General features: G+C 43.7%; 1 protein-coding gene across 7 annotated transcripts in view; it reads right to left on the reverse strand.

Annotated features, from left to right (window-relative positions):
• The window catches only part of LOC125461075 (uncharacterized), a 253,347-nt gene that overhangs the window by 197,272 nt on the left and 43,547 nt on the right, over positions 1–12,528 (reverse strand). For 6 of the 7 annotated variants that reach the window (XR_009446871.1, XM_048549435.2, XM_048549431.2 and 3 more), the window contains 3 exons: positions 7,073–11,135; positions 5,919–5,987; positions 2,396–2,476 (listed from right to left, as the gene is read on the reverse strand). Coding sequence is in view for 6 of the 7 variants with exons in the window: in XM_048549435.2 (XP_048405392.2) it covers positions 2,396–2,476; positions 5,919–5,987; positions 7,073–11,012 (4,090 nt within the window). In the remaining variant the exon portion in view is untranslated. The remainder of the gene's footprint in view (positions 1–2,395; positions 2,477–5,918; positions 5,988–7,072; positions 11,136–12,528) is intronic. The other variant, XM_048549436.2, reaches the window with a different exon arrangement.

Raw genomic sequence — 12,528 nt, forward strand, 5'->3', positions numbered from 1 at the left:
TGTGGCTTCCATAAATCATTCACAGCGTCATTATCTTTCAAACAGTCAATGTCCATTTAACATTTTCCCCTGTTCCTATGTAAATTGCCTCACTGGAATGACAGGCGGAGATTAAACTATTACTGGAGAAATATCCTTTGGCACAGTCAACCCTTATATGTTGTAACTTGGCAATGAATCTGCAGCTTCAGGGGCCTGCACGAGAAACTCTTTTGATAGATCAAGAATTATTCTTGTATTTACATCCAGAAAAATCCACAAACTTCAATTTTGCATGTACCAAATCAATTCGAGTTACTTTTCATCCTCAAGATTCTACCAAACACCATCATCTGGCTTCCTCACTGGCACTTGTAGTACTTCATCCTGATTTCAGCTATTTTCTGTTCAATAACATCTCGAGACAAATTTACAACAACCTTTGCAGCTTACAATATAAGACATTCTCTTGCTGCATGAGCATATGCCATGTTCAATATCTATCAGTAAAGTTACATTTTTTAGTATGAATTGGAGTTGGTAAGTTGTGATTTGGTGCAGTGCTATTGTCTTGAAGAGCTGTGGATCTCCAGTTACAGCTCCTCTCCAGATCTCCATCCTCTCTTAGATGACATAGTTAGGCAATGCACAAGATTGAATATACAGCAGTCCCAATTGAAGCCCAGGGTTACCAATTTGATAACACCAGAGGTGGTCGTGGTTCAACCTCAGAACTCCTGGGATTAAAAGGAATGCTATGAACTTTGCCACGTGTGTAAGCATCAGGTAACACACGGATCTTGAAATGTTAATGATCTATTGGGCATTGATAGGAATTGTGCATTCCCTGCTTCTCTCTTTCCATCTGACCGCCTAGCCTGATAGAATTCTTCAACCAATGGCCTTGACACAAGAATCTGCCTTTCCTTGCAAATGTCATCTCTGTAGTGCAGGGTTTACAGCAGATCTTCCCACTGGAGACATTTATTGTTTTGTCATTTAGCAAAGTCTACCTCCCTTTCTTCTTTGTGTTTTCTTGGGTGGGATAGAAGCTGTCTACAAATGGAGTTATTTCACCAGCGGGGAGGCAGATATTACCATGTGTCAAATCTGTGGGTAGGTTATCATGAAATGATCTAGGAACTGGCAGTTTCGATGGTCCAAGAAGAAGCATTTTGCCAACCCCTGCAGGTCAACAAATTCTGGGCAATTCTTGACTATTGTGTCTGTTACCGGGAGTTCCATTTTGCATTCAATAGTTCTTCGAGGATAAACTTGATAATAATCTTCTGCAATTCATTACAACACATTTAAATTATTTCAGAAACAATACTAAGTATACTGCACTCCAAACTATTAGAAATAAGGGACACACACACACACACACAAACACACACACACACACACACACACACACACACACACACACACACACACACACACACACACACACACATACAAACACACACACCATTGTGATTTGATTAGGTTAAATTCCCTTCGGCCCAACAAGTCCACACCACCCCTTGGAGCATCCCACCCACACCCATTCCTCTATAACCCCACACACCCCTGAACACTACAGGCAATTTAACATGGCTGATCCATCTAGCCTGCACATCTTTGGACTGTGGGAGGAAACCAGAGCACCTGGAGGAAACCCACGCAGACATGGGGAGAATGTGCAAACTCCGCACAGACAGTTACCCGAGGCTGGAATCGAACCCGGGTCCCTGGCGCTGTGAGGCTGCAGTGCTAACCACTGAACCACCGTCCCACCCACAAACGTCAGAAGCAGAACCCCACGGTGATGTTCCGGGGACATGGGCTCAAATCCCACCAGAGCAAGTTGAATTCAATGAAATCTGGAATAAAGAGAGCTGGCTTAATGATTACCATATATCCATCATCAATAGTGGTAAAACACAAAGTCTGGTTAACTAATGACCTTTAGGGAAGGAAATCTGACATCTTTACCTGGTCTGAATAGATCCACAGCAGACTCTGAACTGCCTTCTGGGCAATTAGGATGGGCAAGCAGTTCTGGATTGTTCACATCACATGGGCGAATAAAAGGGAATGCTCCCATGAAATTTCTTGGAATTTCTTTTGGATGCTATGTAAATGCAAGTTGTTGTTGTTGTAGGACATAAAATAATAAAGTTACTTGATTCTTGACTCTGTTAGCTCAATGCTCCAAGTGAACGATTTCATTGTTATCAACCACCCTCAACATTTGTTTGCAATTTCAAACAATATTTTAACAGAATTGTTAAGCCAGGTACAGTGCCAAACACAACACCAACAGGAAAAAAAGGCAAATATGTTGCAGTATTCTTATTTTACACCTAAACACACCATTAACATGGGAAATGTAGCCAACTGCATGATGGGAAAAATTCTACAAAATCCTCACCAGCAACATCATATCTTGTTTTCTTCTGCGGATGATGGTTCTTCTGTAGACTAGGGCATTTGGCATATTTTCTTTCCTTTCCTGGAAAAGTAGTGAGCAGCAAGTTTTATCATTAAAGAAAAATGCTTCTGCTACACATGGTCTTTTAATCACTTACCAAAGCTGGCATTTAGATCTTTTGAGGCCAATCAAACTTTCAAAGATCCAAGGTCTTTTGATGGAAATCCATACAGAAACAATTTTCCATTTTCCAACTTTTCAAAACTTTATTATGTATATACACACATGTACAACAATAGTGGAAACCAAAACAAAAAACAGAACCAGACAATCGAGGAGTTTGATCTCAACACATTCTGTCAGACAAGTGTGCAGTTCATAAGAGAAAAACAGTAATTATGGATAAAGACATCTGCAGAGCCCAACCTGATTTGTCCATTTAGAAAAAGAGATCTATAGTTTCAAACACATTTCTGGGTTTGTGCTTCCACTGGTCTGTCTGAAGAGTGAGTCTATACGATCACTGCATGAAACAGACCATCTCTAAAATCAGGAGTTATATTTTACACGACTGTACGCTGTTCCTTTGCAATTTACAATACTATCTGGCCTTCTCATTTCTTGGCCACACAAGTCAACTGTTAACATACATTTTGAACCTGAAAAGTCCGAGTTTGTTCCACGTTTCTGCAAAATTCACAATCCTGGCATTGGAGAAAAAACTAAAAAGCAACTGTTCCGGGCAGTGCCTGCAGCATCTCAATACAGTATTGCTTTTTGGTGCTAGGGCCTATTCTGGTCTAGACATCATCTTGTAATACTTATTCTAGCTAAGACAGTTCACAGTCTGATAGCCAGAACTGCAGGTGCCAAAGTCAGAGATAACACAGTATGGAGCTGCAGAAGCAAAGCAGACCAGGCAGCATCAGAGGAGCAGGAAAGTTGGCATTTCGGGTCAGTACCCTTCTTCAGAAATGGAGAGGAGGAAAGGAGCTCAGAAATAAATGCGGGCTGGGGAAGGTAAGCGGGATAACAATAGGTGAGCGCAGGAAGGGAATGGGGGGGACTGGCCAGTGGGATGGGAGGGGTGGACAGATGGGAGACAAGATGGACAGGTTGGATGAGGTCAAGGAGGTGGGATGAAAGGGAGGGTTGGACATGGGATGAGGCCGGGTGTGGGAGATTTTAAAACTGGTGAATTCCACGTTTAGGCCATTGGGTCCCAAAGTGGAATATGAGGTGCTGCTCCTCCAGTTTGCAGGGGGTGTCATTGTGATACTGGAGGAAGCCCAGGAAGCCCACTGGAGGATGGATATGTCACCCAGGGAGTGAGGGGGGGGGGTGCAAGAGTTAAAATGGTTCACGACTGGAAGTTGTTGTTTGTTGCATACAGAGCGTGGGTGCTCTACAAAACGGTTTCCGAGTCTGCACTTAGTCTGACCAATGCAGAGGAGGCCGCATCAGAAGGAGTAGATGCAGAAGACCACATTGACGGATGTGCTGGTGAATCCCGGTCAAATATGGAAGCTTTGTTTGGTGCCCTGGATGGAGGTGAGGGCAGGTGTAGCACTTCCTGCGGTTGCAGGGAAAGGTGCCGGGGTGGTGGGGCTAGTGGGGAGTGTGGAGCGGATGAAGGATTCTCAGCGAGAGTGGTCCCTACGAAAGGCAGTTAGGGGTGGTTAGGGAACTATCTCTTGGGTTGTGGAGTTGGACTGTAGGTGACAGAAGAGGCTGAGAACGATACGTTGGCTGCGTGGGGTGGTGGGGTGATATGTGAAGACAAGGGGGATTCTGTCCTTGTTTTTGTTAGGGGGGAGAGGGAATGCGAGCTAGAAGTATGAGAAATGTAAGAGATGCAGTTGAGGGCATTTTTGATGGCGGGGGGGGAATGTTACTGTCCTTGAAATTGGAGATCTGAGATGTGCGGGAGAGGAATGCCCCATCTTCGGAGATGCGGCAGAGACAAAGGGATTTGGAGTAGGGGATCACATTCTTGCAGGAAGGTGGGAAAGAAATGTAGTTCAGGCAGCTGTGGGAGTTGGTGGCCTTGAAATAGATGTCAGTTTCAAGGTGGTCACCAGAGATGGAGGCAGAAGCCAAGGAAGGAGTGACAGGTATCAGAGATGGTCCAGGAGAATTGGAGGTTGGGGTGAAAGGTGATGAACTGTTCAAGTTCCTCATGGAAGTATGAGGCAGTCAATAGAACAAGGCATCACAAATAACAGTCAATATATGTTTTTTTATAATAACTGCTGCTTTGAGCACTGCTCATCATGTATGTTCAACTCTCACACAGCGCCTAACTTGTCAGCATTAAATTTCACCTCTGGCTAGTTTTAGCCAGAGGAGATATTTTGCAACTGCTTCTGTGATTTCTGAGCTGCCTCTTTGATTCCACCTGATGCTTGGTATCTCAAGTGAAGTAGACTTTTACTAAACTGTATAACAGAACATACTTTTCACACAAAAACCTAGACAATTAGCTAAAAGATAAATTGTTCAATCAATTCCAAATACAAATTTTATAATGTAGTTAGTAACACCTAGTATGTTTGAAATAAAATGTAAAAAAATCATTGTAGCTCCTGCAATGGATGAAGAAATAACTGGGAGCTCCAATATGGTTAAGTTAAATAAATTAAGTGAGAGCAGGTCTTACAACGGCCAATGCAGAAGCAGGGCCATAGATATTGAAAACATTCTAGCAACACTGACTTCAGTGATGATTGACAGGACACAGGGGAATTGCTGATCAGTGAAGTAAATAGGGATCAGCAATGCTTAAATGGCAGGGGGGGGTGGAATGCAAGAAAGGGAAAATAAAATCCACTTTAAAACCCGCTTCTTATTTTGGAAACCTACAAATAGACAGATGGCCTTGGACGAGGCCCTTGCCACTGAAGATTGCTTCCTTCTCCCCTTCCATTTCTCAGCATTTGCCAATTAGTTTAACAGAAACAAACAAAACCATTGATCCAGAAATCAGAACAATACTTGTTGATGATTAGTTGACAACATGGAGAACAGCTAAATAATTTTGGAGCACCGACTACTTATACTGGGGGGCCTTTACAAGGCATCTCAAAAATTCTGACAAAAGTATCTGTGTATCAATTGTACTGCTTTTTCTTCAACATTAACATGATGGAATCATCCCAATTTCTTCCACAGCCCACTCAGCTGGGCAAAAGATTAGCACGAAGCTACAGATTAATACAAGTCATCGTTCCCAGAAATTATGCAGGACTGGCACTACGCTTTTGGGATCAAACCTGAAACTTGCGCATTAATTTTTCCCCCCCCAATGGCAACAGTTTGTATCAATGGCGGGACAGGCGAAACAACTGAAACATAAAATCAAAATAAATCAACAGGGTCAAACAATAGTGTTATTAACTTAGTCACAAATGATTAGAATTTTGGAACAGATCTCAAAGCGTATTTTCTGCTTCGCCACAGCTTGTGAAATTAAGTCGATTGGTTAAATTTAAAAAGAGGAAAAGAGAGACTACAAGATCCTCACCCCAAGTATCACTTTTCCATTGTTTCTGTGGGCTCCGGCAATTCGGAGTGTCACGTTTCCTTTTCATGACTAAAAACAAAATTAATGCATCAGGTTTGAAATATTCAAAATCTCTTTTCCATTTTCAAAATTAATGTAGAAATATTTCTTTACAGAAACACTTTCTTTCCTTCCTGAGAGATTAAAGGAGTGCAGAGTTGTGCAGGTGAGAAGTGTTTACCATGATGGATCAGACATGACGCAGGGAAGCTGGAAGGATCAATTCTGTGGTATATTCATTTCATTGAGACATTGCCTTCATAAGTTTGGGACTGGTATTCATGTGATCTGTAAGCCATTCAACGTTGCAGTGAGTTCAGTCAAATTTTCAATTTACATCATGTTATAAAAGGCCAAATAGAAATGCGTACAATTAAAAGATAACTTCTTCTTCCACCTTTGACTAATCCACAAGACTTGCATTTCGCTTTTGTAAACTCATCTACCTGTACTCCTAACTTGATTTTATAAGAGGTCAACCACTTTATGGCTGGTATTTTCTAAACTCACATTACTTGTGTTTCCACTCCTACCATTTATAATCGACACTCTTCAGTAGATCAATCCTTTGCCTTCAGTAACATTAAAGTCAGAACCTCATCACTCTCGATCTCACCAAGCTTCAATTGTGCCTGGCATCTCAAAGACAAAACATTGGAAATGTCAAACGTGTCCATGATGTGGCCCTACCTTTGTAATGTCTCTAGCTCAATTAGACTATACATATATTGTCCCAACCTCCTTACATACTCCCTGTTCCCAAGTGTTCACTGGTCCTTCAGCAGTTGCACTCCCACCCTTCAGAGCTTCAGCCATTTCCAACTTGCCACAGCTCTATTAAAAATAATCTCTGACTGAGAGTTTTGTAACTGCTCCCAGTTGTGTCAAATAAAAGCAAAACACACAGTATCCCACAATAGTTTCAGTCAAGCTTTTTGATTGGGAATGGGGGAAAGAGAAGAAATGGTCAGAATAGAAGGAGCAGATGTTAGCACATTTCATAACACAGGCCGAGAGTTTTCCATAAAATTGGCAAAGAATAGTGGTGATAGCATGACCACCAAGCAATAATCCCAAGTTACTATTGCAGCTTAACAGCAGTCAGTTTGTCATACCCTTGAATCCAAGCTTAACTCCAAGGTGTCGGTTAACATTCCACTTGTCAGTTTGGTCACCAATTTTCTTTCTCAACACATTTGAAGACGGATCTTTGTTCCCACTTTTCTTTTTATCTTCATTAAGTTCCTGAACAGTCCACGTGTCTTTATCTGGTTCAATTTCAACCAGATCTTGGGGAAGATCTTTGCTTTCCCTCAAATCGGATTTCTTGTGAAAAGCAACTTTGCATGGTAATCTATCCAATTCTTCAGACATACCAAGAGAACCTGGGTTTGCAACACCTGACTTACACAAGCCTTCCACCTCATCGTTTTCTAGTCTAGTACGGTTTTCACCAGCCTGCTGCTGCATAGCCTGGACAATACACACATCTTGCTTAACGTCTCTCAAAACTTCAGCCTGATTCAAGTCAGGGGCAGTGTCTGTGCAGCTTCTGGGCCCAGAATTCCAGCTCTCAGATACTTCTAAAGCATGTCCCCTATGAGTGGCAACGGGCACACTGTGTAAGGTGGCCTCTATGTCCATGTGTTTTGCAACACAATTTGGATTACTAGTCTCATTGCTATTTTGGGTCTCAGGCATGGCATGTTGCAAATCTACCTGGCTTTCAGTTTTATTTCCCTGTGATAATTTACAATGGCAATATATGCCAAGCACACCGGACGCAGCTAGCCAGGCATTAATACAACAATATTCTTTCCTTTCCCGTTTTCCCTTTTTTGCACAGCTGTTCTTATTGGTGAGAGGCTGTACTGTAGGATTTTGATCTCCCCACTGTCTAACAGGTAGCTTCATTGTCACTGCCTTGGAGCTGCCAGCCTTCCATCCATCATTGCAGGCATTCTGGGAAACTTTACTTGAACTTTCCTCACTCAACCTCACATCTGAGTGATTGAACGTTTCAGACAATATACTTCCTGGAGGCAGCTTCTCATTAAATTTGGGTTTCGCTATTTCCGCGAGCAGATTCAGAATCTCAGTGTGTCCGAGTACCTTGATACTGCAAGAGGAGTTGCAGTCCAAATTGTCAGATAGGCCAGCTTTCTCACCCTCATCTGGCATTTGCACTTCTTCGAAAATACTCGATGCAGTTTCTTTAGCAATATTTGGCACTTTACTCTCACAATTTTCACTCTTGTGCAGATTGTGGTGTATGCTGGCTGACTTTGCAATATTGGCACATGCAAATTTGGGAGGATAAGGATTCCAGAAATTCAGTAAGGTTTCAATTTCTGTGTCAATTGAATGCAACAGATCATCAAGACCCTGAGGCTCATTATCTGCAAATTTCAAAGGGGTTGGGCTATTAATTTCAACAGACATGGTGCTATGGTCACAAACCAGTTTCCCATCTTGCTCTTTGAAATCAGATGGCATCACTGAAGGACTCTGCTGGGGTTCAGGGAAATGATCTTTGTCTGCGGTTAGATCTATTAAAATATTCACCTGGCTAGTATCAGATTGAGGGGTCTGCTGACATGTGGGTTTTTCCTGTGAACTCTCCAATACTGACTGCACATGTCCCAAAGGAGGAGATTCGTTCACTGATGAGCATTGTTCACTCTTCAAATTAGACTGAGGTAAACACGGCACTTGTGGATTTTCCTTCACAATATTACAACCTCCGTGTGCCGCTTGGTCTTTCAAACCAGATTCTCCAGTTCCTTTTGTTGTTGACGCATCATTAGTTTCCTCTGCTGAAGAGCTAGTTAGATCAACCACAGGGCAGGGGGAGCTCTGCTGAACAGATTTCCACATCCCGGTATTGTCTCCTAATGAAAACACTCCAGTGATACAGATCTCGGGCTGATCTGTATTACAATCGGGAACAATTTCATCAGCGACTACCACCTCATTTTTCTGAGAGCTGCCAGGGCACATCATCAACTCTGATGAGTTTGTCATTTTCTTTTTATCAGGTAGAGGTACATTTTTACACACATTTTCACCCTTTGAAGAATCTTCCACAGCAGAAGCCATAAACCTTTTTTGAGGTGGACTGTCAGTTGCGTTTTCCTGGCCATCACACAGCAACACGCCATGATGGAAACCACAGTCTTTCGGCAATACTCCTGCATCCAAAATTAGGTTCCTCTTCTTTCCATTCAGCTCAGCGGAAGACACCAACATTTCAGCTGACACCTGACTGGGTTCCACTGATGTATTCGTACAATTTGCCTGTTCCCCAAATCCTTCAGCTATAGATGAGCTGATATTTTCTTGATGGGGCTGTCCATTTAGGTTCAACAGGCTGGGAGCTGCTGGCTGAGCAGTTTTAGATTTCTCAGACTCTGGGGTAGATACATCCACAACCAGGCTGGAGGTTTCACCTTGGGATTCAGGAAGTCTCACTGGTGTATGTTCTTCTCCAGTTAATACAGTAGAGGGGCTACAGACAGAAGCTGCCTCCACATTCTGGCAATTCTGCACAAGAACAGAAGGTGGAATTACGAGTACCAGGCCTGAGGTTGCCTGCTCCTCAGAGCTTTCCCTGGGTAAAAGGCTAACAGAGGAATGCAAAGAGGTCTCAGGGGCTGTATTGTGTGAACTTACGTTGGCAGTTGAAATTAGATGTCCCGGGGACGTTAAATTCTGTTGGGCATTGACAATGGAAGGTACCTGAGAAGTTATAATACTGACTTCATTCACAGTTGAAGGCGTAAAATAGAAGTGAATATTATGTACATCATCTCGAGTGCATAACTCTCGTTTAGAAGTGAGATGAGGTACAGCTGGTGCAACAGGAACACTCTTCTGTTCCATCATCTCTGTAGGGGATAATGGAGTAGCTTGGTTTTGCTTTTCAACAGACTTTTCAGATGCTGAATGAGCATCTTGTAATACTCCATTCTGACCACTTAATTTATCATGTAACTGAGTGCCTTGCACTTGCACGTCCTTGGCGTTGGAAGTGTCAGCAGACTGAAGAGAACGTGGGTTTTGCTGCAAATCTTTCCAGTCATGAGACATTGGAGTAACCCTGGCAAGCACCATTCTCTTTTGGCTATTTGAATTTGTAGATGCAAACCAAGAATTGGACGTACTGTGCTGCATGCTGGGCTGTGAACTCAAACAAACAGATTGTCCTGTCCTTTCAGAAACCTGCAGAGTATTGTCAGAAGAGCCAGCTCTTACTTGTGCTCCATTTGTAATAGCTGGCCAGTTTCCCTGGCCAGGCTGAGCAGACACATTATAGGTTACATTTCCTTCAGGACCTTTGTTCAGATCTGTACCAACCTTGCCATATTTCGACTGAATTTGTACCTGCCCATGACATTTCACTAAATGATTTGCCGTTCCATCAAGAGTCAAGCTACAATTTCCTTCAGGTTCAGAAAGACTTACATGCCTTTGGTCCGTTGAAATTTGAGGTACACTTCCATTCGTAGATGATAATGAAATTAATAAATTCGGAGACTGGGCTGCATTTTGATAAGCTACACCTGGATTTAAGGCTGGTATTACCCTCGCAGAATAGATATTGTGGGCATTCGGAGACTGGACGGTTTGGCCAGCGGTTGTGGTCATCATCCATACAAGCCCGTTTACAGCAAGCTGTTGGACTCCTGTACTTGTTACTGCATGGTTTTTGGCAAGAATTGGGATTAGCCTTTTCCCTGGAAGAGGTTGAGATGCTGCCTTCGAAACAGCTTGGTGAGCTGTAGTGGTGTTCGGTGCTTGTGGGTTAGCTTTAGCAACAGAAAGCATTTGCTGAGATTTATACTCCTGCATCTGCGCCATCGGCTGAACTGTCCCAATCATCTGGTGTAGTGTTTGGAGGGCATTCTCAACAGGTTTAGTACAGCTATTAGGCGGAGGGTGTGCAGATGCTGGGCGCACACACGTTCTGTTTGCAGCGTACGCGACATCGTTGCGAGCCGGCTTCGATAATGGATACGGCGGCAACAATCCCCTCTTGCAATCGTAAATTTTCATCGTTGCAGTTCTGGGCAAGAAGTTTCATCACTTCTCAGCATCACGTCATAACCATCCAGCAGCAGTTCAAGGCCCTTGGCACAAGGCTTACAACACACACAGATCCTGTGCCACAACAGAATTCTGAAAAAAAAGGCAGGAAATTATGAGTTTGTAACTGTGCATGTCACTCCCTATGCTGCTGCTGAAATATTGTTGAATAAAGGTAACGGACATACACAATTTAACCTAAAATCCAACCATTTCACACAAGAGTAAATAACAATGACTGCAAATCAAAACTGCACACTGGGCAAACACCTCAGGGATTGCAATATCTCATCGCAGCCAGAGATACTTGCCCCGCAACAAATTAGGTTGGAGATTTCGGTGAATCATAACATGTTTATAAAACGCTGATGGACAACAAATTATTGATAATTCAGTAAGCAAAGCATGGCTGTTTGATGCATCAAAAATATGGCAAGACTTGAAAGATGTCTTTTTTTTGTTTGGAGTATTTGTTCCCAATACAGCAGATTCACTGTCCCATTAAAGTCCAGAGTGCCCAGTCAAAAAAAAGGAAAAAGATCTTAATAAAATTCCAGAGATAACAAGGTGTAGAGCTGGCTGAACACAGGAGGCCAAGCAGCATCAGAGGAGCAGGAAGGCTGACGTTTCGGTCCTAGACCCTTCTTCAGAAAAGGGGGAGGGGAAGGGGATTCTGAAATAAATAGGGAGACAGGGGGAGGCGGAAAGAAGATGGATAAAGGAGGAGATAGGTGGAGAGCAGACAGACAGGTCAAAGAGGCAGGGATGGAGCCGGTAAAGGTGAGTGTAGGTGGGGAGTTAGGGAGGAGATAGGTTAGTCCAGGGAGGACGGACAGGTCAAGGGGGAGAGATGAGGCTAGCAGGTAGGAGATGGGGGTGGGGCTTGAAGTGGGAGGAGGTGAAAGGAGGGAGGAAGGGCAGGTGAGGGAGGTGGGGACAAGCTGGACTGGTTTTGGGATGCAGTAGGGGCAGGGGAGATTTTGAAACCTGTCAAGTCCACATTGATACCATTGGGCTGCAGGGTTCCCAAGCGAAATATGAGGTGCTGTTCCTGCAACCTTTGGGCGGCATCATTTTGGCACTGCAGGAGGCCCATGATGGACATGTCATCTGAGGAATGGGAGGGGGAGTTGAAATGGTTCGCGACTGGGAGGTGCAGTTGTTTGTTGCGAACCGAGCACAGGTGTTCTGCAAAGCGGTCCCCAAGCCTCCGCTTGGTTTCCCCGATGTAGAGGAGGCCACAACGGGAACAGCAGATTCAATATAGCATATTAGCAGATGTGCAGGTGGTGAACATCAGCTTGATGTGGAAAGTCTTCTTGGGGCCTGAGATGCGGGTGAGGGAGGAGGTGTGGGGGCAGGTGTAGCACTTCCTGTGGTTGCAGGGAAAAGTGCCGGGTGTGGTGGGGCTGGAGGGGAGTGTGGAGCCCTGGAGTGAGTGGTGGTGGGGTCGGATTGCAGATGGTGGATGTGCCAGAGGATGATG

Source organism: Stegostoma tigrinum, chromosome 18 (assembly GCF_030684315.1).
Source record: "Stegostoma tigrinum isolate sSteTig4 chromosome 18, sSteTig4.hap1, whole genome shotgun sequence".
In the NCBI taxonomy this organism is placed as follows: Eukaryota; Metazoa; Chordata; class Chondrichthyes; order Orectolobiformes; family Stegostomatidae; genus Stegostoma; species Stegostoma tigrinum.